The sequence below is a fragment of the Procambarus clarkii genome, chromosome 83, assembly GCF_040958095.1.
Source record: "Procambarus clarkii isolate CNS0578487 chromosome 83, FALCON_Pclarkii_2.0, whole genome shotgun sequence".
Lineage (NCBI taxonomy): Eukaryota > Metazoa > Arthropoda > Malacostraca > Decapoda > Cambaridae > Procambarus > Procambarus clarkii.
In genome coordinates this window covers 9,072,418-9,099,837 of record NC_091232.1, presented here as the reverse complement: position 1 = coordinate 9,099,837, position 27,420 = coordinate 9,072,418, and the positions used below count along the sequence as shown (strand labels likewise).

General features: G+C 42.7%; 1 protein-coding gene across 1 annotated transcript in view; it reads left to right on the top strand.

Moving 5' to 3' along the window:
* LOC123768643 (tubulin beta-1 chain) overlaps window positions 1-27,420 on the top strand; it is an 88,644-nt gene that overhangs the window by 7,859 nt on the left and 53,365 nt on the right. Inside the window, exons 2-10 of the mRNA XM_045759279.2 lie at window positions 12,995-13,103; window positions 13,300-13,410; window positions 13,622-13,737; window positions 14,662-14,790; window positions 17,853-18,052; window positions 19,883-20,086; window positions 20,806-20,957; window positions 21,621-21,732; window positions 22,235-23,160. Coding sequence (XP_045615235.1) covers window positions 12,995-13,103; window positions 13,300-13,410; window positions 13,622-13,737; window positions 14,662-14,790; window positions 17,853-18,052; window positions 19,883-20,086; window positions 20,806-20,957; window positions 21,621-21,732; window positions 22,235-22,457 — 1,356 coding nt within the window. The 3' untranslated portion in view covers window positions 22,458-23,160. The remainder of the gene's footprint in view (window positions 1-12,994; window positions 13,104-13,299; window positions 13,411-13,621; window positions 13,738-14,661; window positions 14,791-17,852; window positions 18,053-19,882; window positions 20,087-20,805; window positions 20,958-21,620; window positions 21,733-22,234; window positions 23,161-27,420) is intronic.

Genomic DNA, 27,420 nt, shown 5'->3' with positions numbered 1-27,420 from the left:
TCCATGAGAAAAACGGTACACTCCCACCGTCAGATGGTACACTCACACCGTCAGATGGTACACTCACACCGTCAGATGGTACACTCACACCGTCAGATGGTACACACACACCGTCAGATGGTACACACACACCGTGAGATGGTACACTCCGTTATATGTAAATTTGGACGTAAATAACAAAATGTAATAAGCATGGTCGGGTCACCAACCCGAGGTCTAATGACCACTACGTGTCCTCAGGAATCTTGACTGTAACGGTTGATATTGATCTCTCGTGATGAGCAACACGCCACACTCCACTTAACGAACCACTTGCAGGGGAGATTCTTAACTGCCGCCTGCAGGTCCTCTCTCGGTAGCTCTTTTAGCAAATAACATTTTGGCCTATTATTTTGCCTTTTGTCTGAAATGTTACCAATAATATTTCTCTATTAAAGCGTTCTACCACTGAGGTGTCATTTCCTCTGGTGCTCGATATGTCAGACCTTGAGGCTGTATTGGTCTCTCGATGACCTGCTGAAAATACGCCTGTATTTGGTAAAGACAGGGGCGGCTAGAGGAAGGGCTGCACCAATAAGAGTTCCCAGAGCAGAATTAGAAACAGCGAAAAAAACAGTATGCAGCGCCTTCCCTTGAACGAACCCAAAATGCTTGTTCAATGTAAGAACGCACATCTTGAACCCATTGGTCACCCCAGATGCATTTTCAAATTTTTGAGGCAATGATTTTCACCATGGGACTATTCCAGTGAGTGTGTATGTGATTCCGAAGGGATGGTTTTCAGGGTGAAGGTATGACGTATCCCAAGGGCAGGGTTCTTTACTAAACTTCTGGTCGTCAGTCCCAATCGGATCTCGTGTGTTCAGGAAGGTGCGTCTGTCTCATTCACTGGTAGTAATGCACGCAAATAAAAGTTGTATTTCTTGAGCTGCCAGACCTATCGCTCAACGTCTGACCGGCTACGTTGATCAGTCCAACTCTCTTCTAAGTCAACGTTAACTACTTTCCTGAATATCGCCCTCAGATCTCGTCATATAGTTGCGGGCTTAAAAGGTGAAGGTGAATGCGCACCGTAGGGAGTACGAGAGCATGAATAAAGCTAAGCACCTTGAGGAAGGTACAAGGTATATATGCCTCCCAACCCAAGCTCTTACTAACCTAGGAAGGTACTGAATCTTCCAACCCTTCTCAAACCAGGAAGACGGCTTGAACCACGCGTCAGCCTGATTTATCAGTGGTAATAATTTCTAACTAGCAGGCAGTTTGTGTGTGTATTCACTTAGTTATGCTTGAGGGAGTTGAGTTCTGCTCTTTCGGCCCGTCTCTCAACTGTGTATGTATGTGTGTACTACTCACCTAGTTGTACTCACCTAGTTGAGCTTGCGGGGGTTGAGCCTTGTCTCTTTGGTCCCGCCTCTCAACCGTCAATCAACTGGTGTACAGATTCCTGACCCTACTGGGCTCTATCATATGTACATTTGAAACTGAGTATGGAGTCAGTCTCCACCACATCACTTCCTAGTGCATTCCAATTATTAACTACTCTGACACTGAAAAAATTCTTTTTAACGTCTCTGTGGCTCAGACTGTGTGTGTGTGTGTGTGTGTGTGTGTGTGTGTGTGTGTGTGTGCGTGTGTGTGTGTGTGTGTGTGTGTGTGTGTGTGTGTGCGTGTGCGTGTGCGTGTGCGTGTGCGTGTGCGTGTGCGTGTGCGTGTGCGTGTGCGTGTGCGTGTGCGTGTGCGTGTGCGTGTGTGTGTGTGTGTGGTAATAACACTGCAGGTTAGGTGGCGTGTCTCTCAACCACCAAGTTCTCGTAACTTGCTTCAAACACCCTTCCACCCCCCCCCCCCCCCCACCCCATGCTCCTGCCTACCACTTCGCCTTCCCTTGGGCCTATTATTAAAAGCGTCTGGGCTGTAGGGTCTTGACCTCGCTCCCTCCTGCCGAGTGTCATTAGCTCGCCAAGTTCAAGTGTATGTATGTGTGTGTTTTGTTTAACCAAATTATAAAGCTCTATTAGGTGCATTTCTGGTAAAAGTAACAATAGTAACGATAACCCCGCTTCATAAATAACATTTATCTATAGAGAAATTATTGAAAATAGTAATATAATATAACTACTCATCACCCAGTGGCGCATACCTTCCCTCACCACCCAGTGGCGCATACCTCCCCTCACCACCCAGTGGCGCATACCTCCCCTCACCACCCAGTGGCGCATACCTCCCCTCACCACCCAGTGGCGCATACCTCCCCTCACCACCCAGTGGCGCATACCTCCCCTCACCACCCAGTGGCGCATACCTCCCCTCACCACCCAGTGGCGCATACCTCCCCTCACCACCCAGTGGCGCATACCTCCCCTCACCACCCAGTGGCGCATACCTCCCCTCACCACCCAGTGGCGCATACCTCCCCTCACCACCCAGTGGCGCATACCTCCCCTCACCACCCAGTGGCGCATACCTCCCCTCACCACCCAGTGGCGCATACCTCCCCTCACCACCCAGTGGCGCATACCTCCCCTCACCACCCAGTGGCGCATACCTCCCCTCACCACCCAGTGGCGCATACCTCCCCTCACCACCCAGTGGCGCATACCTTCCCTCACCACCCAGTGGAGCATGCCTCCCCTCACCACCCAGTGGCGCATACCTCCCCTCACCACCCAGTGGAGCATACCTTCCCTCACCACCCAGTGGAGCATGCCTCCCCTCACCACCCAGTGGCGCATACCTCCCCTCACTACCCAGTGGCGCATACCTCCCCTCACCACCCAGTGGCGCATACCTCCCCTCACTACCCAGTGGCGCATACCTCCCCTCACCACCCAGTGGCGTATACCTCCCCTCTCCACCTAGTGGCGCATACCTCCCCTCACCACCCAGTGGCGCATACCTCCCCTCACCACCCAGTGGCGCATACCTCCCCTCACTACCCAGTGGCGCATACCTTCCCTCACCACCCAGTGGCGCATACCTCCATTCACCACCCAGTGGCGCATACCTCCCCTCACCACCCAGTGGCGCATACCTCCCCTCACCACCTAGTGGCGCATACCTCCCCTCACCACCCAGTGGCGCATACCTCCCCTCACCACCCAGTGGCGCATACCTCCCCTCACTACCCAGTGGCGCATACCTTCCCTCACCACCCAGTGGCGCATACCTCCCCTCACTACCCAGTGGTGCATACCTTCCCTCACCACCCAGTGGCGCATACCTCCCTTCACCACCCAGTGGCGCATACCTCCCCTCACCACCCAGTGGTGCATACCTCCCCTCACCACCCAGTGGCGCATACCTCCCCTCACCACCCAGTGGCGCATACCTCCCCTCACTACCCAGTGGCGCATACCTCCCCTCTCCACACTGTGGTGCTCGGGGACCGCCCCGCGACCCCTGCACGTTCCGCCTCAAAATTACAGGAAAACATTGCCACCATCAGTAGGGAGCACGTGGCAGGTCAGTAATTGTAGCGGGGTGTGGCGGACCTGTTGGTCGTATTGATCTGTAAGCTGGTCAGTTACTACTATGTGTATGTACCCAGTCGTTTTGGCAGGAACTGTATTCGAGCTCTTGGGTCTTAGTTTTTAATTGTCGGTTGCCTGGTGCAATGACTTTTACTTTGCTTTTCTTCCATTTGATGAGCGAGCCACCACTGCCTCCTCCTCCAGCATACTCCATTTCCTCACTACTCGTACTCAGAAGAAACATTTCCTTGTATCCTTAACACATACGTGTGTATACTCAGTTAAATATGCTTGCAAAGCCATATGTCCCCACACCACCACTCCTGAGCTCTTCCTTTCTAACATTGAGTTATGGAAAGTTAATTTTTCTTGTTCCTTTCTAAAAACAGTGTACAGACACGAATTAGTCTCCCTGTTGTCGTGCTGTACACGAATATCTCAGAAGTGTTCGATAACATTTTACGCTGTAAACCTCTAAGTGGTCGTAGCCGCTGAAGGCTACAGGGGGTAACTGGCGGGTTACAGAGGGTGACGGGACAGAGTGTAGTTACAGTAGAGGGCGTCACCGCCGCGCCATCTTTGCTGGTCTCTACCGACCCACTTATTCCACTCAATTGATTTTCTTTAGTTTTCGTCAATAACAAGCCCCAGTAACGCCAGCCGCTCCCGTCACGTGACCAGCCCCATCCCTGACAGAGAGAAGCTCAGACTCAATGTTGATCAGATGGAGAGTTGTCAAGGGACATCATTATCTTAAAAGAAAAAAACATTTGTAGGACTCCACGCGGACTCCAGACTCACGAGACTACATTCAAACGTTTGTCATTTTGTTCTGCTGAAAATCTAATTATACCTAGTGAGTATTATATATATTTCGACTTCATCGATTGAAATACAAAATCTTATGTGTTCCAGAGGAACATACTTATGCAGCAACTGCCAGAGCCACGAGGAAGGAAGGAGGAGGCATGAGAGAAACAGCTGCCGACTAGCAGTAAACAACAAACAACTTGCACACAAACAAATCCCACTGACGTGATACATCACTGAGAAAATCAGTTGGAACAATGAGGTGACTCAAACCAGCGGTCTGGGTACTCGCCGCCGCGCACCTTACCCTCTATACCACGACATGCTATAGGTTATACAACCTGGGATGCCACAGTCCCCAGGACGTCTGGAGGCCACTACTGAAGTTGTTATAGATTCAGCTACTCGGAACAAGTTCCAAGTAGCACGGGGACTATAGTGAGCCCGTAACTTACCTGGCACAGGAGCGGGGCAAGAAGCACGGGCTATGGTTAGCCTCCTATGCACACCTACTACTGAAGCCAGTTCAAGTTTTACATATAACGCCCCCCACCTCACCCCCGCCCACGCACTTTGGTATAGGTAAGGGAGCTCACCAATTTAAAGTGAGGATATGCCTCACTTCAAATACACAAAATAAATCCCACCAACGTGATATATGAATGTGGAAATCAATTGGATTGTGCGGTGGGCGAGGGTGGTTGATGGGGGTGGGCTTGAAAAATGGCGTGAGAACTGTATTATAAACTTTCCAAGAGTCTAAGAAGCTGCAGTTTATCCATTCTTCATCTTGGTGCATTGTGGCATTCTGGCGACTACGTTATGGAACTCGCTCATGTTTGTCGGGTGGAGATTTCCTTTCGGGAATCTGTGTTGTCCCACTGTTTCAAAATTCAGTGTCACGAGAAGTTCCATTACTTTTACAGATTATTTTTGTCCAGAAATTTGCATGTTAGCATAATGATGTAGAGACTAAGTGATCATAGTCCCCTTTGTCGTCAGGCACGGAACACTCTTCCGCCTCTTCCTCCTCCTCCTCCTCCTCCTCCTACTCCTCCTCCTCTTCCTCCTCCTCCTTCCCGTCTTCCATGTGTGCGTGTCTGGCCTATTACCTACACTACATTTTGGGTAAATGATGTTGCCGCTGAATGGAGGGTCAAGGTTCCTTAATACAGGCCCTGCTAGTAACACAGCCCCCCCTCTGGTAACACAGCCCCCTCCGGTAACACAGCCCCCTCTGGTAACACAGCCCCCTCCGGTAACGTTGCTCTGCATAGTAGATCAGAGGTGGGCGTGGTGTAGCAGTAGTGGGCATGGCATAGGAGTAGTGGGCGTGGCATAGCAGTGGTGGGTGTGGCATAGCACTCGTAGGCGTGGTAATGTCGTCACAGCATTCTTGGCGCCCTGGCCTCCCTGGGAGAGTCAATACACACAGTAAAGGTTACATGACTGGAATCCCGGTCACTCAGTTACTGGTAATCGACACAGTGCCAATAATCCGTCGTTATTCTCAACGATTCTAGAAAAGTGTAGATGATCTGCTCTTAATTTGTTTTTTTTTCTAGTATGATTACACGTTTAATGAGAGATGGAGAGCTGGCAGACATGGATAAGGAACAGTTTAAGAGGTGGAGAGTAAACCTCCCCGGCTATTTTAGCATCTCACTCTGCTTGGGTAATCTGTAATGAGTTTCTGTTTGAATATTAGTTTAGATTGTCGGTGGACTGCATCTCTTTTTTCGATTACCGGGTATCATTTGCGTACTGTGCTGAGTATTGAAGAGTATTCTCGTTGCCTGTCATCCACTTGTACTGGTTTGTCCAACTACAGCCTCGGTTCTTGCAGGGTCGGCGTTCGATTCCTAGTGGTACAAATGGTTGGGCACCGTTCCTTCCCTCCGTCCCAGCATCTTGTTCTCATATTCCTTCTAAATGTTATATGGTCATAATGACTGAACTTTTTCAAGATAATTACCTAAGCTTACAGACTAACACTAAATTAATTTACTTTACAAAATAGGTAAAATAATATAAGTTATGACTGTTGATCAAGGCGAATGTATTAACAAGATTATCTAAATAACACAAAAGATTTGGCGCATAAGTAAGTCTTGAAATACTCTCACAAAATGTCACTTTACTTCATGTTCTGAGTCGGTTATTAGCTTTCTTTACAGCCACCAAACCTGGATTTAAAAACATCTCTTCTCACCACACGTTATAACTATAAGCACATTACCTTTAGCAACATAGAAGTAAAGACCCAACATTATCATACAGATGTGTCATGGCCAGACGTTCATCCACACAGTTTTATTCTTAAGGTTTCAAAGTGCGTCAGAGTAGCCATGGTGTTACCATGAGGCGTGACGACACCATGTTACACTGAGCAGTTTATGACACATCATTCATATTTTATCTTCGGTAAAATGATGCATAAATTCCCTGTTTTTCAAAAAAACATTGTGCTATTACTGTCACATTTCGTACACAAAACCTCGTGGTGTCATCCCTCGTAGCTGCTGACAGTGTTGTAGAAAAAACACTAAACTGAAATGGGAATATTAACCTTAGATTATATAAACTACAAACAACAGTATCGTCTATGATAATATTTCATTCACTTGTATCACCGGGAATTAAAACTTTCAAATATTATTTGGTTGTAAACTTACTGTCAGTTCGACCCTCGTATGGGTGCCGCTAAACTTGACCTTCAGTACCTTCCAGCATCACTGACCTTGGAAGAAAGCGTCAAAATGTTGCACAGCTAAATTTCAACTTTCGCTGTTCTTGCATTGTTGATTACAAGTGTTCGTATTTCTCTTATTCGTCCCTGATAATTACAGAGCAAGAATTGATCTAACTTTTTAAAAAGAATTTTTTACGCTATTTAATATTCATGCTGGTCCTCGTGTTATCTCTTGAGTGTAAATCAACGAAGCTGTTAACACGAGCAATCAGACCATCTAGTTAGGGAATTATACATTGGGGGGAATAAGAAATGTATCATTACTTATTTCGTCGTAAACGCCTTAACAGGCTCCATGAAGAAATTGAATAGTCTTCCTGAGTATAGGACTTCCTGAGTATAGACTGAGGTGATCCCCAATACTTAGGTTTTTATGTTGACCAGACCACACACTAGAAAGTGAAGGGACGACGACGTTTCGGTCCGTCCTGGACCATTCTCAAGTCGATTGTGACTTGAGAATCGACTTGAGAATGGTCCAGGATGGACCGAAACGTCTTCGTCCCTTCACTTTCTAGTGTGTGGTCTGGTCAACATACTTCAGCCACGTTATTGTGACTCATCGCCTGCACTTAGGTTTTTATGTTAGGTCACGGGACAGCTGGTGTCACGCGGGAAGGTCACTTTCTTCCTGATCGATTGACACATCCAGACACTGTCAACACCTTGTCAATTATTGAGAACATCAGGATTGTAAAAGCTGATAACGGATTGTTACATACTGTTGCTTAATATGCTTCTTGTTTCCATTTAAAGCACATTGTTGAGAAAAGTGTTATTGAAAGATGAAACCAAAATTAAATGACACCCCTTTCTCTCCTCTCGCTCTCTCTCTCTCTCTCTCTCTCTCTCTCTCTCTCTCTCTCTCTCTCTCTCTCTCTCTCTCTCTCTCTCTCTCTCGTTCTCTCTCTCTCTCTCTCTCTCTCTCTCTCTCTCTCTCTCTCTCTCTCTCTCTCTCGTTCTCTCTCTCTCTCTCTCTCTCTCTCTCTCTCTCTCTCTCTCTCTCTCTCTCTCTCTCTCTCTCTCTCTCTCTCTCTCTCTCTCTCTCTCTCTCTCTCGTTCTCTCTCTCTCTCTCTCTCTCTCTCTCTCTCTCTCTCTCTCTCTCTCTCTCTCTCTCTCTCTCTCTCTCTCTCTCTCTCTCTCTCTCTCTCGTTCTCTCTCTCTCTCTCTCTCTCTCTCTCTCTCTCTCTCTCTCTCTCTCTCTCTCTCTCTCTCTCTCTCTCTCTCTCTCTCTCTCTCTCGTTCTCTCTCTCTCTCTCTCTCTCTCTCTCTCTCTCTCTCTCTCTCTCTCTCTCTCTCTCTCTCTCTCTCTCTCTCTCTCTCTCTCTCTCTCTCTCGCTCTCTCTCACAGTGCGTTGGAACACTGTGGCTAAACCTTTGAGAACTATCATCACGACCAATTACCTCATTACAGTTCCGTCCACCAGGGACCCTTCCATAAGCACTAGTTAGGGGGATCAATACTAATGTACCCCACCAACTTTTATCATCCAAGGTCAGAACAAGCGGTCTGTACTGTACTAGGTACAGTGTTCAGCTGTACTGTACCAGGTACAGAGTGTACAGCTGTACTGTACTCTGAAGATTGCAAACTGGGATAAGACATTCAGAACTGTTTTTATAGTGTTGTAGAAATGTGTCGTGAATGAAATACAAGAAAATGTCCAAAATATAAAGGTGAAAATCCGAGATAAAAGAACTTTGAAGATTAAGGTGGGAACTATTGGAACACACACGTTACTCACTACGGGGACGTAAGGTCTAGAATTTCCTGCTTACTGTACTTGGTTTATCTATTGTAAGTTAACTATCCTTACGTTTGAAATCTTCGTCGAATCTGGTCCTAAAGTTGTGTACGGAGGTGGCTTCCACAACTTCTTTTAGTGCATTCTATTTGTTGAACACCCGTACAGGGTGCGAGTATTTCCTTACATTTCTTCGACTCATTAACGTTTCCAGCTCTCTCCTGTGTGTACCTTGACAAGTAGGACACGCCTGGTACTCTTTACCAGGCTCTTTGTCTTTGTACTGCTGAGACAAAGTACAGGTAGTAGTGAGTGTGGTGGTGGTGATGATGGTAGTCGTAGTGGTGGTGGTGGTGGTGGTGATGAAAATGGTAGCCCAACTCGTAGCCCAAACACAGCAGGCGTCATTCATCGCGATAAAGATGTAAAAAAAAAGCCAAGCTAGTAGTTATTATATAAGTCGGGCCAGACTAATAGATATCTAGAAGCAGTGGTGATACAGACGCAAAATACCATTGAATATCATCAGGAAGTTATCAGCATCGTGCCGCGTCCTCAGAAACTTTCTCTCAAAATGTATGAATGAATACCTGCGTTAAAAACATTAATCTCTGGGCCCACCTTTTCCCTCCACCCCTCTCAACACCTCTCCTACCTCACCCAACCTCCGCTCTAACAATAAGCCTGAGGTGTGTACCATTGTGAGACTTAAGCGAAACCTCAGTAATCGCTCATCTTGTTAAGTGTCTTTGCTTTATCCAGCTGCCTTTATTTTCACACAGACAGATGCTGTTTATATGCTTTTTTTAGACGACACGGCAACAAGCCACTGTATAAAATCCAATCCACAATACCGTGGGTAATAACACTTTATTCACGTGCATGAACAGCCACTGTAGCAAGATGAAGGTTATTGGGTGCGGCGTCTCCAGCCGCCTGTACCACCGACGTCGCTAATGTCAGTATCCTACACAACCACTCTCATAGAACGTGTATCATCTAAGTGATATTGGGAACGAGAACACCATACTAGTTCCACCCACATTCATGAGACGTAGGTGGAGCCAGTTACATCACAAGTAGCAGCCAATGAGTGACTCCTGAGCTTCTGGAAGCATTGTGACTCCTAGTTTAAGTTACGCTCCACGTAAACTGATGTGTTGTTAAGTATGATGATACCCCTGGCTGGGGGTCGAAGAGGACCTTAAGATTCATCCTCAGTACCTAAATATTCTTACCAAAACATAAATATGATGAACGTGTTTAATAACACTGTACATGTGCCTATCGAACTGTACTTGAATAAAATTCTTGAACTCCACCTTTTCTGGCGTTGGCCACTAAGTCAACGACTCTTGGCTCTTCTGTGTTGCGTCTAATTTACACCTGATTTTAACTCAACTTATTCCCAACTCTCGCACTTCAATAAGAGCTTCCATCACGTGACTATGACTCATACTTCCTCATCCCTTCGTTTATCCTGACGAACCTCTCATCTATCTCTGCCATGTCATCCCTGTGATCATGCGTGCGTGTACCCTTAGTGTGTGTAACACTAAGGCGCCAGTCTTGCTTGCGAGGGAATGACCACTCGAGGAGTCCGTGTCTGAGTGAGCAATATGGAATGATGATTATTCCTCCAGAGGGACATGCTTGAGGCTGATCAATATCTTGACACTGCAACGTCCACTCCACACCTGCAGACGTACGATAACACATACCGAGGGGGGGCTATAGCTGCTATAACACACAGACAACTTGTCCTCCCACAAAAAACGTCGCTTTTCGCTCGTATGCCAAAGGCCAAAAACTTTTGTACTAAACAAATGGAAATGGCTCGCGAACGTGACGTACTGTCCCGTTTTCTGTTTTGGGTCCCTCTGGTAGGTTAGGAAAGGACACTTTAAATTTACAGTTTCCTTGACGTTCTGAAACGTTAGGATGATGGGCTGCACAGGAAGCTGCTACAACACACAAGCGTCTGCTTCAACACATGACACATGTTAGACCATTCACACAACACGCAGCTCCAGCAGGGAACACACACCTGGTAATGTAAAGGGAGACAGTTTAGAAGGTCCAGAGATGTGCCACGCGATAAGTACCAGACATATGATATATAAGTTATGATTACAGGCGACAGAAGAAGTAAACGAGGAGATATGATAACAACGTAAAATATGCAAAATTAATAGAGATAGTCGTTTTCCAAAATGATGGATAACAGAGTGAGGGGACACAGGCCCACTTGTAAACAGAGATGAGCCAACTAAATTTAGGGAAGAAGTCGTATGCAGTGAGTAACAAACGGACTAGACTGGAAAAATATGGGGTAACCACCATTCACCACCACCAAAATAGACCAACCACCAATCACAGTTTTAAGAACAAGTATGACTGTGCTGAAAGGTAGGAAAACATAGATGCATCACGTGCGTAGTTATAAGGCTGGGCTCGACAACTAGATCATATTTCCCCTAGAAACAGCAAGGTAAGCACACGCGCGCGCAAGAAATCCCGGCGCTAAAACTTACCGTTGCCATGCTGGGTGAATTATTTATCATAATTGATTTCGTGTTGGGGTCAGGAGGTGAGGGCGAGTCACGTATGGGCTTACACAGATGTTTCCTCAATTGTTGAAATGGCCGTCATACATTTCTCACAAGTGACGGCCATTTCATACACTTCGTTTGCATATAAATTCCGACTTTGATAAATACTATTGATTTCCAATTTGGTTGGTTTGATGGGGACTGCACCGGGCAGTTGTACGGACGAGGCACCAGTGTTGACATTTACACGGTGTGATGCTGGTGAGTGGGCCAGGCAGTCGTCACAGCCTCTGCAGGATTATGCAGGCGATGAGTCACAATAACGTGGCTGAAGTATGTTGACCAGACCACACACTAGAAAATGAAGGGACGATGACGTGAAGGCACAATCGACTTGAGAATGGTCCAGGACGGACCGAAACGTCGCCGGGTCTAAATGACTTTATGTGCGTAGAGAATATGTTAATAACTTAATTAAACCTTCTGCGTTGCATTATTTAGCTGCCTGTACAGTGTCGGGATGAGACTCTGTCCCAAACCAAGAGGCAGTTGACATGGGCGTTATGCAGCAGACGCCATCTTTGATATATCACAGTAACCTTCAATACACATCGTTGTCTCAGTAGACAGCATTCCTATTCCATTTTTTGACACTATCTTTATGATAGTGATCTTGATATCATGTCTTTACAGCTAATTGATTTTATGTTCACTCATCCTTATTGTTTAGGGTGGCCTTACGTCCGTATTTTCCAAAACATGTCCTGAATTCATGTGTCAACATTTTCGTCAGGGAAGAATTATAAAAATTCTCCAAAAGTCCGGAATTTTAGCTTCCATCACTTTATATATATATATATATATATATATATATATATATATATATATATATATATATATATATATATATATATATATATATATAATGACAAAAGACGAAATAAATTTAAAACATTCTCTGGCTGGCACTCCATAAACTGAATTTGTTTTTTAGTTGATCAAATAATAGGGTTTTCTTATAGTTTCCTATGTTCTTAGTTTATTCATCTAAACTTACTCTTTCTTTGTTCATCATCTGAGTTATCCCTTCTGTCATAGCAAACTCCTATAATTGTATTTCACTAAAGAAACTTGACTTAGTGCTCTGTAAGGTTAATGTTTATTGGAGTATGTGAGTGTTAACTTTACCAAATAAGCATCATCACCGGCTTGGTTATCAGCAGTTGGAGATGATAATAATGATGCCGTCGATATCTCATCAATGTCAAAAAACAGCGCAAGCGAACTTCCTTGCCTTCTTATCTTCCTTGCGAGCTTTCTGGGAGATAAGGTAAATGTTTCCAGTACAGGTTAATAACACTATATAGGGACTAGTCTTTTATTATTATTATTTTCTACCACAGACGTGGCCACACATTTACAATGCTAACCACAATATATACATTTTCTTCTGTCCTCCATGGACAGGATGAGAGATCTGTTAAACATATAGTTCAGGGATTTGTTGAACAATCAACCACAGAAGGTGATTGTAGTGCTTTTAAAATGCTAACCTAACCTACAGACATAAATACATAGATACACAGAGTTACGTCTGCCCTACATAAAGTGTTCGACGTGTGTATCGCCGCCTCGTGTTAACACCGTCGTATGATTGACAGTTCTGGGAGGTGATCAGCGATGAGCACGGGATAGAGCCCACGGGCCTCTACAACGGCACCCACGACATACAGCTGGAGCGAATCAATGTCTACCACAACGAGGCCTCAGGTCAGTCTGACTCATCACGTCTCCAGAAGGTATGTCTAACTCAGCCTCCCAAGAGTCAGTGAGAGACAATAACAACGACAAGGGGAAGCAAACTCAACATCCTCACATTAGAATTGCTTTGTATAATGTGACTTGTTTTGTATAATGTGCAGCACAGATATGAAATATTCACGGAGGTCTTGTGTTGGATCCGCAGGTGGTCGCTTCGTACCTCGGTCGGTGCTGGTGGACCTGGAGCCCGGCACCATGGATGCCGTCAGGTCCTCCCCTTATGGAGGACTCTTCAAGCCTGATAACTTCGTCTTCGGTAAGCAGCCGCTGCATTTGCATTCTTCCCTCTGTATTTGTGCACAGTTCCTTCATCAACGAGAGTTCGGAACCCGTAATTTAACATCACTTCATCCCAATCATTTGTGAACGGTTATAGTTTCGCGGTTTCTATAGGCTTTAATTGCTATATGAACTCTATGCGTGAGTATGGAATGGTAAACAAAAAACATTTGTGTGTTGGCGGGCAGGCCAGAGTGGCGCAGGCAATAACTGGGCCAAGGGTCACTACACGGAAGGCGCAGAGCTCGTTGACTCCGTCCTCGACAGCATCAGGAAGGAGTCTGAAAACTGCGACTGTCTTCAGGTACGTGCCCGAGGCAAACCATTTTTTGTGTTGTCCAGGTACAGTGTACTGTGAGGCACTATTCCCACAGATGGCCCATACGGTAGTGTCTCCAGGTTTGTATGTTTAGACATGTGGATGGATTGATGGTTTGATGGAGTTTATGTCTGAGGTCTAGCAATAGGGTACAAGTGCTCGATCAGCGCTTTTTGGGCACTGATATATATATGACGTGTCCCCGTGTGTGTGTGTGTGTCAGGGGATTGAAATTGAAATAAGTTTATTGAGGTAAAATACACACAAAAGGATGAGGTAGCTCAAGCTATTCTCACCCCGTTCAGTACATCGTGTTAATACATACATAGACACACATCACAAGCAATAAACGTATTACCGAACATTCTGAGAGATAAACATATACATTTCCTCCTTTACACAAGTATGTCAGGGGTTTATATATATGTGTAGGGAAGGGGAGGGTTGTATGTGTATGTGTATGTGTGTGTAGAAACAATGGCAACAGTAATTCCTTTAATTATTGTGATACAGTATACAAGTCTCACACCTCTAGAGTTTTTGTTTATGTTTTTTGCACTTCTCATTGTGAACTCTCCTTGTCTGCTGTCTTATCTTCCTTGCCTTCCTCACTCGCTAGATCTCTTGTCCTAGACGATGTTGATCATTGGACGCCACCACGCGCTAGCCTGAGCGACTGTTAGTGTTTATGTCTGTCTTTCCGAGAAGCAAAGTACTGTATATTTGTGCAATGCAAACATAATAACATGCGTTGATTACTGTATGTTCGTGCATGTAACGGATATATTAACCGTTTGCAGCCCAGGTGTATTAACGTGAGTTGCAGGTGTTCTAATATGCGTGTGCGTGTTTTATGTGAACTAATGTGAGCTTGGGTGTTGTAGGTGTCGTAATGTGTGTGTCTTGCAGGGATTCCAGCTGGTCCACTCGTTAGGTGGAGGGACAGGGTCCGGCATGGGCACTCTCCTCGTCTCCAAGGTCCGCGAGGAATTCCCCGACCGCATCATGAACACCTTCTCCGTCGTGCCCAGCCCCAAGGTACGTCTCCTGTCAGGCGAACTCCCTGCAGTCCCACGCCACCTGCCAAATACGTCCCCTGCCAGTTGTTGTTGTTGTTATAGATTCAGCTACTCGGAACAAGTTCCAAGTAGCACGGGCTATGGTGAGCCAATAACTCACCTGGAACAGGAGCGGGGCAAGTAGCACGGGCTCCTTATCTGAGGTGACTTCTCTGAGGTGAGCCCATAGTGGACTTACCTGGCACAGGAGCGGTGAGCCAAGCGCCCCTGCCAGGTATATTCTCTCTTATATTCAATCTCATTCCTGGCTTGTTCCGGCCCAGTTCCTTGCCAGGATTGCTCTCTTCCAGGTAAGTCCCTTGTCAGATTTGTCCAGTTCCAGGTACACCTACTGCCCAGTACGTCCCCCCTGTCAAGCTTGTTAAATACTGCAGCTTCTTATGCCAGGTTAGTTGGATGGTGGTTAGCATGCCTGCATTATCTCCAAGGACGTAAGGAACTGTTGCCATAATAATGCATTATTATAAAATACTCTCAACTCTGAAAAACATTATATTTAATTATAAATAAGTGTTGCTTAATAACATGCAGTAAGACATTAATCTTCCTGTGAGGTTAAATCGACAAAGAAACATTAATTTACACGAAACACGCATTATAATTACTGCTGTGACGGGGAGTTTCTTTTGGTATATTTGGGGGGGGGGAGAAGTGCTTGTGTATGGTGTATGAAGCGTTGTTCTGACTCCTGCATTTGCCTGCCGCGTATAGTATACATTCCTTTTGATCTTCTTCCATCCTTTGCCAGCTTCATTACCTTACCCTTGTCAGGACTGAAATCTAACTCATTTGTCATTTGAAATCTAACTCCTACTGTTTGTTACTGTCTTCCTGCAACACTTCACAGTCTTTCTCGGCTTTACATTCCCTCGGGAAGATCACTCACATAGACTAGGACAGTAAGCCAGCACCTCTTCTCTTGAGTTTGACCCTTTTATTTCCTGTTCATCAGATACTTTCATACTCAGTTCAGTTATCCCAGTTTTTTACGTCTTATTCACTAGCCTACTGTGGGGAGCGGTCTCAGGGACATTTTGAGTTTTTAAAATTCCTGTATGTTTCGTTTCTAAAACGTTTTAACTGCTTTTGTTTTGTTCTAGATTTCTGGGAGTTCTCCAGTCTCGAGTGGTTTATTGAAAATCTTAGTTAGCGTAGAACAAAGTACCCCATAGCCTCCTTCAGCAGCCATAGTGATACCTGATCTCACTCTACTATATATGTTAAGTCTATTTCCTCTAGGTGTTTATTTACCTTCTCTGAGGTGACTCAATTACAATACTGATGCCGTTTTCACTCTGGTTCTTTTTCATTCACCTTCTGAAACATTTTCTTGAGTGCCTAGACCAACACCTCGTCACTTTCGTAATTTGTTTGGGGTGCTCAGCTGTCCTCCGCCCTGCCACAAGACCAGGATACCCTTTGGTGGTGTTGGAGCCTTCCACAGTCTGTCATTGGTTAACTTGATGTCTAAAAGACCGCTCAATTATTCACACTTTTTCATCTACATTTCTATATATCTTATCGCTTTGTAACTGGTTAGGTTTCCACACTCTACTTATCTACCTTCTACTCCCTCTACCCGTATTCTTACTTTTTATTCTCTACCAAGGGACTCCAAAACTTTTACCAAAGCCAACTCCACGCCACGTGGTCCTAAGACGATTGACCGACTTAGGATTCTACACCCAGTATGGCGTGACCTAGGCTCTGAGCAAACCCTAGAGTCGCCTCTATGCTGCCACCACCAGACCAGTAACACAAGAGCAATGATCGAGGTCTGGATCGATCACGCTAATTAATCAACCTTGGGGCTTGATCCCCACTATAAACGATGACCTTGAGTGTGGAATAAATTACACGGTAATGATAATTCCGATTCGATGTTAGAATCGGCGCCCAATACAACTCTGCCTCGTGTGGACCACGTGACCAGGACAAGTATACACATAACCAAATGGAGACAATAAAAATGCAAATTATTAACAAATTTAATTTATTAAAAGAAAACTAAAACAAAATCTAAAAATGTTCACTCCCTATCACTTTAACACTCCCTACTTGACCTGAGTGGCAAATGAGACTATTTCTATACATAACCATAGCAACTATACCTTGGGCGACCAGCTCTAGATGTTGGCTGGTCTTGGGGAGAGGTAAGATGTTTGACCTCTCCCAGCTGCTCCCGTATTCACACTGATCTCTTCCTTGTCTGGTCTACCCCAGACTAGAACATTGTATTGGTCCGCATCGCTTACCCAGTTACTTTAGCAAGGTTAAGTTATAACAATTAAACTCTGTTGTACTTAATTGATCCAGACTGGTTGAATTATTTTACTGAATTAAATTACACAAACATCTAACGGCAGAGCTGTTCCCGATCACAAAAATGGTTATTAAAACTTTGAGAAATAGTAGACCTGTCAACCCTACTGACCTATGACCGCCGGTCACTCCGCCTTAAAAGTTAGATCTGATTCATGACGTCACTGATGGTGACTTAAACTCAATAATTAGAATACTCTTGATATTGTATCCAGTACTATTATACAATACAATTTTAATGCAAAATGAATAAAGGCTAATTTTCTCTAAATTACTGAATACTATAGGATGATTCATTATACGCAGCTATGAACAAAGCGTCGGTTATTTCCACCGCGAATTCCCCTGGGGGTCAGGTCACCATGCGGGCTCAGCTTCCCATTCTCTTTTGTCGATAAACCACTCTGGATAATTCTTACAACAGCCTAGTTTGTTACAGCTTTTATTATAGATTTTACAATATCTTCCACAAATTTCATAAATTCCCGTGTTGGTGTGATGTTGAGTATCGTGATACGTGGATAATTGGTTGATAAGAAGTAGTGGAGAATATATTGGAGTGACAAGTGTTGGTGTGTGGTGTGTAGGAGGAATGACTAGTGGAGGGGGGTGTAGGGAGGTGACAAGTGCGGAAGTTGTAAGGGTTGCAATAAGTGTTGAAGATACAAGATAATGGCAGTAACCAGTGTGGTGGTGCAGGTGTCAGACACTGTGGTGGAGCCGTACAACGCGACCCTCTCGCTGCACCAGCTGGTCGAGAACACGGACGAGACCTTCTGCATCGACAATGAGGCACTCTACGACATCTGCTTCCGCACGCTCAAGCTGGCTACCCCAACCTACGGTGACCTTAACCACCTCGTCTCCCTGACCATGTCCGGCGTCACCACCTGCTTAAGGTACCCCCTACTTGTGCCCTCCTTCTTGCACCCCCTAGCACCTCTACCCCCTCCTCAACACCCCCCACTCGAGCACATCCATTCCCGCCTCATGCGTATTAGCGGCTCCGCAAGAATGTACTTAACCTAACGACCTATCCTAATGTAACGCATACAAGAGGCAACAGCTGCAAGCTCAACAAGCTATAGTGTAGAATAAAAAACAGGAGCTGCGTTTTCACCCATAGGGTAATAAACCCCATGGAAACGCCTACCCGCCGATGCCGTAAGTGCCAAGACGGTTCAAAATCCGGTTGGAAAAAGTTCTTAGGAACAATGGGGGTGACCGTCTACTTCCTGTCCTCGTCGAGGCCACTAGAGAGATTATGACTCAGGTAAATTATGAGGTATCTTTGCGCACATAAAATGAATATCGCAGTTGTAGAGTTCCAGGTATCTCATGCCAGCAGGTCGACGAGGTCTAATGGTATAATGTTCAATACTCTCTCAAACAGTATTTATAAAGTATGACCCAGTTCTTGTTTCACAGAGTTTACACTAGAGAGTTCAGGATAGTGAGAGTCGTTACCTGCAGCTATTCCCCACAGGTAACAGCAGCCCAACCTGAGGATAGTCATTGCTATATAACTCGTTTTGTGCTGCCCGTATATACAGGTGTCAGATTAAAACAGACCCAGACTTGTTACATAAGAACAAAGGCAACTGCAGAAGGCCTATTGGCCCATACGAGGCAGCTCCTATCTATAACCCCCCAATCCCACTCATATACATGTCCAACCCGCGCTTGAAACAATCGAGGGACCCCACCTCGATTGTTAAAACAGGAAATTCCAGGCTATTGCGGTGGCTGTTGGTTTCTCACCTATTAGACCAAGTTATCTGGAGCAGAAGGGATTTGACAACAATGATGGGTTACCTAGGTCTCATTGGCACTGTGCCCTACCTGACCCCTACCTCTTGCCCTCACCCTGCTCCCTGCTAGTACTTGCTTAACTTGTTTTGTCCTTAATTTCTCTAATATGTCTCTCAAAACTCTGCCTTCATTTGTAGGAACAACCAATTCCAAGAAATATGTTCTTACCAGTATAGCGAATATTTTATATTATTATCTTTTAAAATTAATATTTATATATTGTTATACATTATTATTATAAATAAGCTGAAAGTTACTCTAAGTCAAAAATGCAGTTTGATTTAGACTGATGTACACCTGTTTAGTTCATCCATTATTGTAACGATTTCTATAAGATGTTATGGAAAGTTTCAGATTTTGAATTTGGCAACTGTAATGATTTTAAAATCCTTGATAAATGTAGCTTCTAAATCTAAATATAATTCTTGAGTATACAGTTTATAATTATAGATATTACATATGTTATTAGTATGCTTTCTCTTAGCTAAATAATTTACTGTAAATCTGTGTAAATGAACTAAACGATAAATGTACAAAACAAACATTTATGAATCAAGTATTTCAATATAATTAAATTCAATATCTGGACAGTCCTTTCTCAGGGCAACCCGTTCTCGCAAATTTAATCGTTCAAGCGTTCAATCTCTGAGATTTTCCAGTACGTACAGAAGTCTGATGACATCAGACGACTACCCTGATGACCTTACGAAACCGATTCCGTTAGTCCAGGAGAACGTTAATTTCTAACGATTATATTTCAAACACATAATACTTATTTTGTCCGCTTATGTAGTGTGAGAGGCTGGCTTGGAAGCACATCGGTGTCTCCATTTTTCATGTTTTTTGTTCAGTAGACTTCGACTGGACATGTAGTATCATTGGTGTATTATCATGAACATAAGGTGACATTCTCACAGATTTCCCGGCCAGTTGAACGCCGACCTGAGGAAGCTGGCTGTCAACATGGTTCCCTTCCCCCGCCTTCATTTCTTCATGCCAGGGTTCGCTCCCCTCACCTCCCGCAGCAACCAGTCCTTCCGCAACGTGTCCGTCCCAGACCTCACTCTCCAGATGTTTGATGCCAAGAACATGATGTGCGCCTGTGACCCCCGCAACGGCAGGTACCTTATGTCTCCCTCCGTGTGTGTGTGTGTGTGTGTGTGTGTGTGTGTGTGTGTGTGTGTGTGTGTGTGTGTGTGTGTGTGTGTGTGTGTGTGTGTGTGTGTGTGTGTCTACATACTGGCCCAAGTGCCTCACACTGTGGGTGTATGTTGGCTCAAGAGTCTAAACTATGGAAGCCTAAGATTACTGGCACTCGGGTTTTGAATATTAAACCACACCTTGAGCGATGGCTTGAAGAGATTTAAGCGCGTTTGCATTTATTATTGAGTTGCGAACTTTTTGTAGACGTATGTCAATTGAATGTGAAGTCATGAAAGCTGAATTCGAACATATATCAAATGTCTTCTTGAGAGTATCCTAAGAATGGGTTTAAATACGGGAAACCATTCATAAAATGTACCTAGAGTCACAGATACAGGAATAAATCGTATCAGTATTCAAAGATATATATATATATATATATATATATATATATATATATATATATATATATATATATATATATATATATATATATATAATGTAAATTCTACTTCGATTCCCAGATACAGGTATATATGGATATTAATAAGCATTAACAATATAGCATTACAAACGAGGCAAATAGGGGTGGGGAACCTTCGACAAGCCACCGGCTTCCTGTCATCCTCGAGGCCACTAGTGTTAGTAGCCCTTGGGTAAATTTGGGTAAACATCATTCGAGGCAGCCATTGTGCAGGTACCTGACCGTGGCGGCTGTGTTCCGGGGCCGTATGTCGATGAGAGAGGTGGACGAACAGATGCTCAACGTGAAGAACAAGAACAGTTCCTTCTTTGTGGAGTGGATCCCCAACAACGTGAAGACGGCAGTGTGTGATATACCTCCCCGGGGTAAGTTCTGCCTTTCACCAGAGACCACTTTAAGCTACGACCCACAGTTGTTCACTGACAAATAGAAACATTTAATTCATAATTATTCTGTCACTCCTAGGCCACCATGATATATAATACTCAAGACAATCTAAACGTCATGTGTAAGATCAATACTAAAATAATCAGCACCGGCTTATGGAAATCTTCACCTTATTGTGAAGCACAAAACTGAGCCTACAAAAGTACAAAGGTATGCTTAAGAGGGCATTGATCAGGTTGTTCTTGGGCTGTGGTTGTTGCCCCACTGTGCTGAGGGCATTGATCATGTTGCAATTGGGCAGTAATTATAATGATTTATGCCGCTAGCGGTAGCTAGTTTATTGTGCACCAGTACTATGCTCATTCTGTGATTAGTAGTTTGTTGTGAACCTCATACTGATCAAGTGAGCGTTAGTTTAGGTGTACGGCAGAATTCGTAACATTCATAGGAGCAAATTAATTATTTTCCATCTTTGTACTTGCAATTTGTGTTAATTATATCAGTTTCTCACCTTTCCTATTTGTTACTTTCATCATTTATATTAGATTTATATAATTAATATGAAGTCATACTTATGTTTATCTAACTCTGCCATGTTAAAAAGACATTATCATATATACATTGTGATTTACCAATCATAGGCTTCAAAATGTCGGGGACGTTCATAGGGAACACGACAGCCATCCAGGAGTTGTTTGTCCGTATCGGCGACCAGTTTTCGGCAATGTTCCGGCGGAAGGCCTTCCTTCACTGGTAAGATATTGAAGGAATTTGTTTATACATTGCTTCCTGCCATCTGCTAACAAATTATTTTATTATGAAGTTGTATTCAGAGAATATCTCGGCATTTTCGATGTTAAAATCAGATGCACTTTATAATTTTGTGCGTTTGAGAGAGGTCCTGATAACAGTAATAAATTGCAAATAAACTTCCGTGAAATATATATATTACACGCATGCATTTGATTATATTAAAAACATATTAAAGTATTGTTTGGCGCACTTTGTATTTATTGATGGTTATAAAATTATGACTAGTACCATTTCCGAAAATTCTCATATGTAATTTCAGTGTTTGCTCTTATAATTTGTATGAGATGTAGATGTACCCTTATGGGACGTGTCTATAATCCAGTGTCTACACGCAGTCTAACACACCTCTTATGTTGTTTATAATTCAATAACTCTGTCTCTGTACAGAACGGGTATACTTACTATGCAGTGCTTACAAAAATCTCTCCTGGTGGTTCTTCAGGTACACAGGAGAAGGAATGGATGAAATGGAGTTCACAGAGGCTGAGGCCAACATGAACGACTTGGTGTCAGAGTACCAGCAGTACCAGGAAGCCATTGCTGATGAGGATGAGAGGGAGGAAGACGACTACGAGGAGGAAGAAGAGCCAGAGCCAGAACAAGAACATGAACCAGAACAAGAACATGAGCACGAACCAGAACCAGAGGAAGAACAAGAACAATAGGACAATGTGAAATACTCCATATTAAAATATTAATAGAAATGACAAAAAATATAAGAAATACGAACTGCTTAAAGTTTCGTGTCTTTGTGTGTGGGTGCGTGCGTGCAGGCAAAGCCATCGACGCTTGACTTAATGAATGATAGCCTGCCATGGGTTTAGCAAAAGCAGTAAGTACTACAGATTGAGTATCCAGCTAATTAATCAGGCCAGGAGAGTGGTTTACCACTGTGCCATGGGGAAATCCACGGGGATTTCTAACCATCGGTTGTCTAGTTAAAAAAATGTACTGATTCCCAATCTGCTTTCCAATATTTCTCTAATACACACATTGTATGTGTGCGCGTTGTGGTGTGCATGTGTGCGTACGTATGTACACATAGAAGGCGGGACCAAGGAGCCAAAGCTCAACCCCCACAATCACAACTAGGTGAGTACATGCAACACATTTAACCTGTTCATTCAATTAAAGTCAATTGGACAACCAAATATAGAAAACGTAAACATTGCAACAAAAATATAAACGATCAGTTGATGCCTTCAACGCGACACGAATCCGTGCTGTAACTGCCTCTAACCCACCGACACCATCATTCACCCAGAGGATTCCCAGTTCAGCCTTGACGTTGTGCGACTGTCTAATCTCTGCGCTGCCTCGGGGGACGCCTCTGCCGTGTGTCTTCAGGAGTCGCCTCGTCGCTAGGCAGTTGAGTTTTTGCCGGTTTTACATTATTTTTTTTTTTATTTTATTTATATATACAAGAGTTCTTACATTCTTGTCAAGCTACTAGCCAGGTACCCATTCAGGTCCATGCAGGTCCTTAATTATATACAAGAGTTCTTACATTCTTTTACAGTCACTAGCACGCATAGCATTTCAGGCAAGTCCTAATCCTAATTTTCACACACACATTCCCAGGATGTGTGTGAGTGAGTTAAAATCATAATGTTAATCCTAATTTTTCCCCGAGTACGACCCGCCAAATCGTTTAACAACTCGCTTCTTGGTGAACAGAGGCTACAGTTAAGGATTGGCGCCCAGTCAATCCTCCCCGTCCAGGATAGGAACCCAGGGCAAAGCACTCTTGAAGCGTCAAGTGAGTGCTTTAACACTACACGGTTTAGCTATTGTGTTTTCGGGTCAGTCTCCCGTTTTGTTTCCAACCTGGAAACGGATAAGAATCCTCAGATCATACAATTAGTTCCGTCAAGTATAAGCAACATTTAAGCTTTGCCAAACCATCAATATTGATGATCCACTAGTCCCCGTGGTGTAGTGGTAAAGCATTCGCCCTGAGATTCGAGTGAGCTTTGACCTGGGTTCGTATCAGAACTGATTATTAATTTACTCAATTCATTTTCCATTGTTGGGAATAGCAAATCTATTACTTGCTGAGGACTCTCTTGGATACTAACTGACCTTCACAAAGATGCAACCCACAACATTTGCCTAACTCCTAAGTACAGTATCTATTTACTTCTATGAGAACTGAGCCATAGGTGTGTTTTACCTGTTTTTGATGGGTATTATCAATGAAGATTGAAATGCGCAACAGACATATGTATTTCAATGGATGTGATATAGTGGTGTCTCCAGAATTCCCGAGCGAAATTTCAACTCTAAATCTGGAATAATACATTTTATTGGTCTTATAGAATAAGATTTTTAGAAATCTTAAGATTTTAATAGATACAAAGTCATTGGAATGTACATATTGGCTATTTTAAATTTGTAAATATTATTCTGATAAAGTACAGTATATGGGACAACGTTTACATATAATTTAAGATTTGTAAACGTTTATTTCTTTTGCCTATGATGGTATGAATATTTTTCTCAGGTGCAAAAAATTCATAAGAAATTATAGTAAAAATGTTGATAAAATTTAATACAGAATTAAGAGTCGAATATAAATTTTAGAAATTGTTCTTAGTCAAGTATACATTATGGTAATTATTCACAGTTTTTAGATGTGCTTTTTATAGTCTTAACTTAATCTCGGTGAAGATTCTTTCGTGTGTTTAATGAGCACCAGAAAAATGTATAGCTATTTTTTTTACATTTACAAATATGAAACTTTAATTCAACCAGAAATTCTTATGCCACTGTTGAGTATGTCTCCCACCACCACCACCAGTCTGCCGCAGCTGTTGCTGCTCAACCATCCTACACTGCTCTCAATGTTTGTCCTGTGATGAAGAGTAATTTAGTGCTTCCAACATGAGCTATCATCAGTCATTCCATTTTCCACTGTCAAAAGCAGAACTAAACATAAGATATCCAACTATCTAGTTGAATAATGCATGCTATGTAAATGCTGCACCTCTTTTTAATTAAGATGAAAATACATACTAATATGAAGCTTATCTTTTTCAAGATTGCCATGCTACAAATAGTGTTTTCCTGAAAATTATTTGGGAGGTACATTACATACAGCATAAAATGATACATGGCACTTATTAAAAAAAAAAAAATTAAATTAAAAAGCATTTCAGTCCATTTATTAAGAATTAAACTTGTAATAATGGATACAAATGTCTCACTAGCATTACACCATGTTCGATATCATTCAGTACAGTATCTAATTTTATGTGATGCTAATTTACATATACAGTACAGTGTAGACTACTGTATGCTTGAGTTTAATACCAGGCTACAGTCATTATACAATATGCACATTATTCTGTGATGGATGGGAATATGAAAGTTATTGTGCCACTTGGAGGAACTGTCACTGTGTTAGTGCGACATAGTTTATGCACACTAAATGTTGACTGTGAACAGTTGTAATGGGATTATGATTTTTTTTTATTTATATATACAGTACAAGAGTGCTTAAATTCTTGTAAAGCCTCTAGTACGTATAGCATTTCGGGCAGGTCCTTAATCCTAATTTTCCCTGAAATAAGATGCGCCAAATCGTTTAACAACCAGGTACCCATTCACTGCTGGGGTTAACAGAGACTATAGTTAAGGATTGGCACCTAGTCAATCCTCCTTGGCCAGGATACTAATCCACGCCAAGTCGCTTGTGAAACACCGGGTGAGTGTGTTCCCACTATGCCACTGGTACTGAAGTTTAAGTTACAATTACTCTGAATTTCCACACTAGACTTTTTAACCGTGTACAAACGGTATAGTACTTGGTTTCCTATGGAATCCTTAACAAATATAGTACAGGAAACTTAGAAAGTTCATTTTATAAAGAGCAATCTAAACTTCGTTAATACATATTAATTAATGTGTTAATATTTCTTTCAAAAATAACAACTACAATATAGCAAACTGTATTAAAAAATGTTCAATGAAGCCATCTATCAAAGTTAAATATGTAAATTGAAGCCTTTTACAAAAAATATGGAAATTTTGATTATATACTTTAACATTCACATTTAGTATAAGGGGAAACAATGTTTCCTAATGATAGGTGACACGTTCTTTGTTACAGCTGTTCATAGGTAATCCCTGTTTATATCACCTGCTAAATCCAATATGTATTAGATCTGTCTTATAGCTTGAAATAAATTAAAATTTTATAAACTTTTTTTGTTTAGCCTTATTAAAAAAAATATCTACTTTTCAAATAACTTAGCTAACAACAATTAACAAAGTAAAAAGTAAATAAGAGTCAGCTTGTAGCTTTGCAGCTTGTATTAGCTGCAAAAACAATTTCTATAAGAATAATAGTGGTACAGATAAAGCAGCAGCATTGTGAAAGGAGAAAGCAACATGAGGCACTTGAGCATTGCGTTATTCTCCATTGCTCACTCGAAGACTTATTATTATTATTGGCATGTAATTTTTCAGCAGAGAAAATTTTCAGGATAATTTTTGTATCATCTGCAAATGATGATAAAGCTGTAACTGGTATCATTGTCTATATCTGATATAAGAATGAGAAAGAGAGTGGTGAAAGGACTGTCCCCTGGGATATAGAGCTTTTCACTACACTTGGATTTTATTTCATTTGAATGTATCTCTTTGCATTCTACGTGACAATTTAAACTGGTCGCCTTTTGGTTTGATGTCAGGAAGCTTACACCATAGAATGTTGCAATTTTGTAAGGAATTGGTTGCAGATGTGTGACATTGTTGATATATTTATTGAATATATTCATATTTTGGGTGCAAAACTATAGAATTTTGAATCAAATTTAATTGAAAAATTATCATCAAATGCTAGTATGGAAGTTACCCTGTATATAGCACATTACTGTACACTGGTGTTTTCACAAACCAGTTCAGAAATGGTTCACAAAAAGCTAAGAGACTTGGGATGAGATGATAGATTAAGACATCTGAATCCTTATCTAGAAAAATTATGATAAACCTGATCACAACATACAAAATTATTGGAGATAACAAAGTGAACAAGAATAGAATGTTTAACATGGGTCGTGAAATAAATGGATGGAAACTGGAAACACTGAGGAGTACGTGGGACATGAGTATTTTTTGGTAAACGAGAGAAATAAATTAGAGGAGGAGGTACTAGATTATATTATTCACAGCTTCAAATGTAGGTGTGAAAAAGTATGAAAAGTGTCAGGGAGCCACATGGCACCAAACAACAAATAGCTAAAAGTTTTATGGCCAAGAGCTGCAGCTCCTGGATCTTTGTGGATTCTGAAGGAAGTGGCTGAATCCTGAGTGTCACTACAGTATTGATAAAGAATGTAAATTAATACAATACAGCTGAAAAGTAGGAAATACAGCACAATGATACAAAAAACGTAGGATAGGCAGGTGAAAAAATAAATGTAGACCAGTTTTCCTGATATGCATATCCTTCAAAGTAGTGGAAATGGACACAAGGAGGATATTTAAGACAGAGTATAAGATTCAAAACATAGGTTAAGGAAGATTGTCATGCCTTAAGTCTGATGAGTTCAATGATATGATGACAGGCTCAAGAATTGGATAGGTGTACCAAATGCCTAGCAGACTACCGACATTTAAATGTGA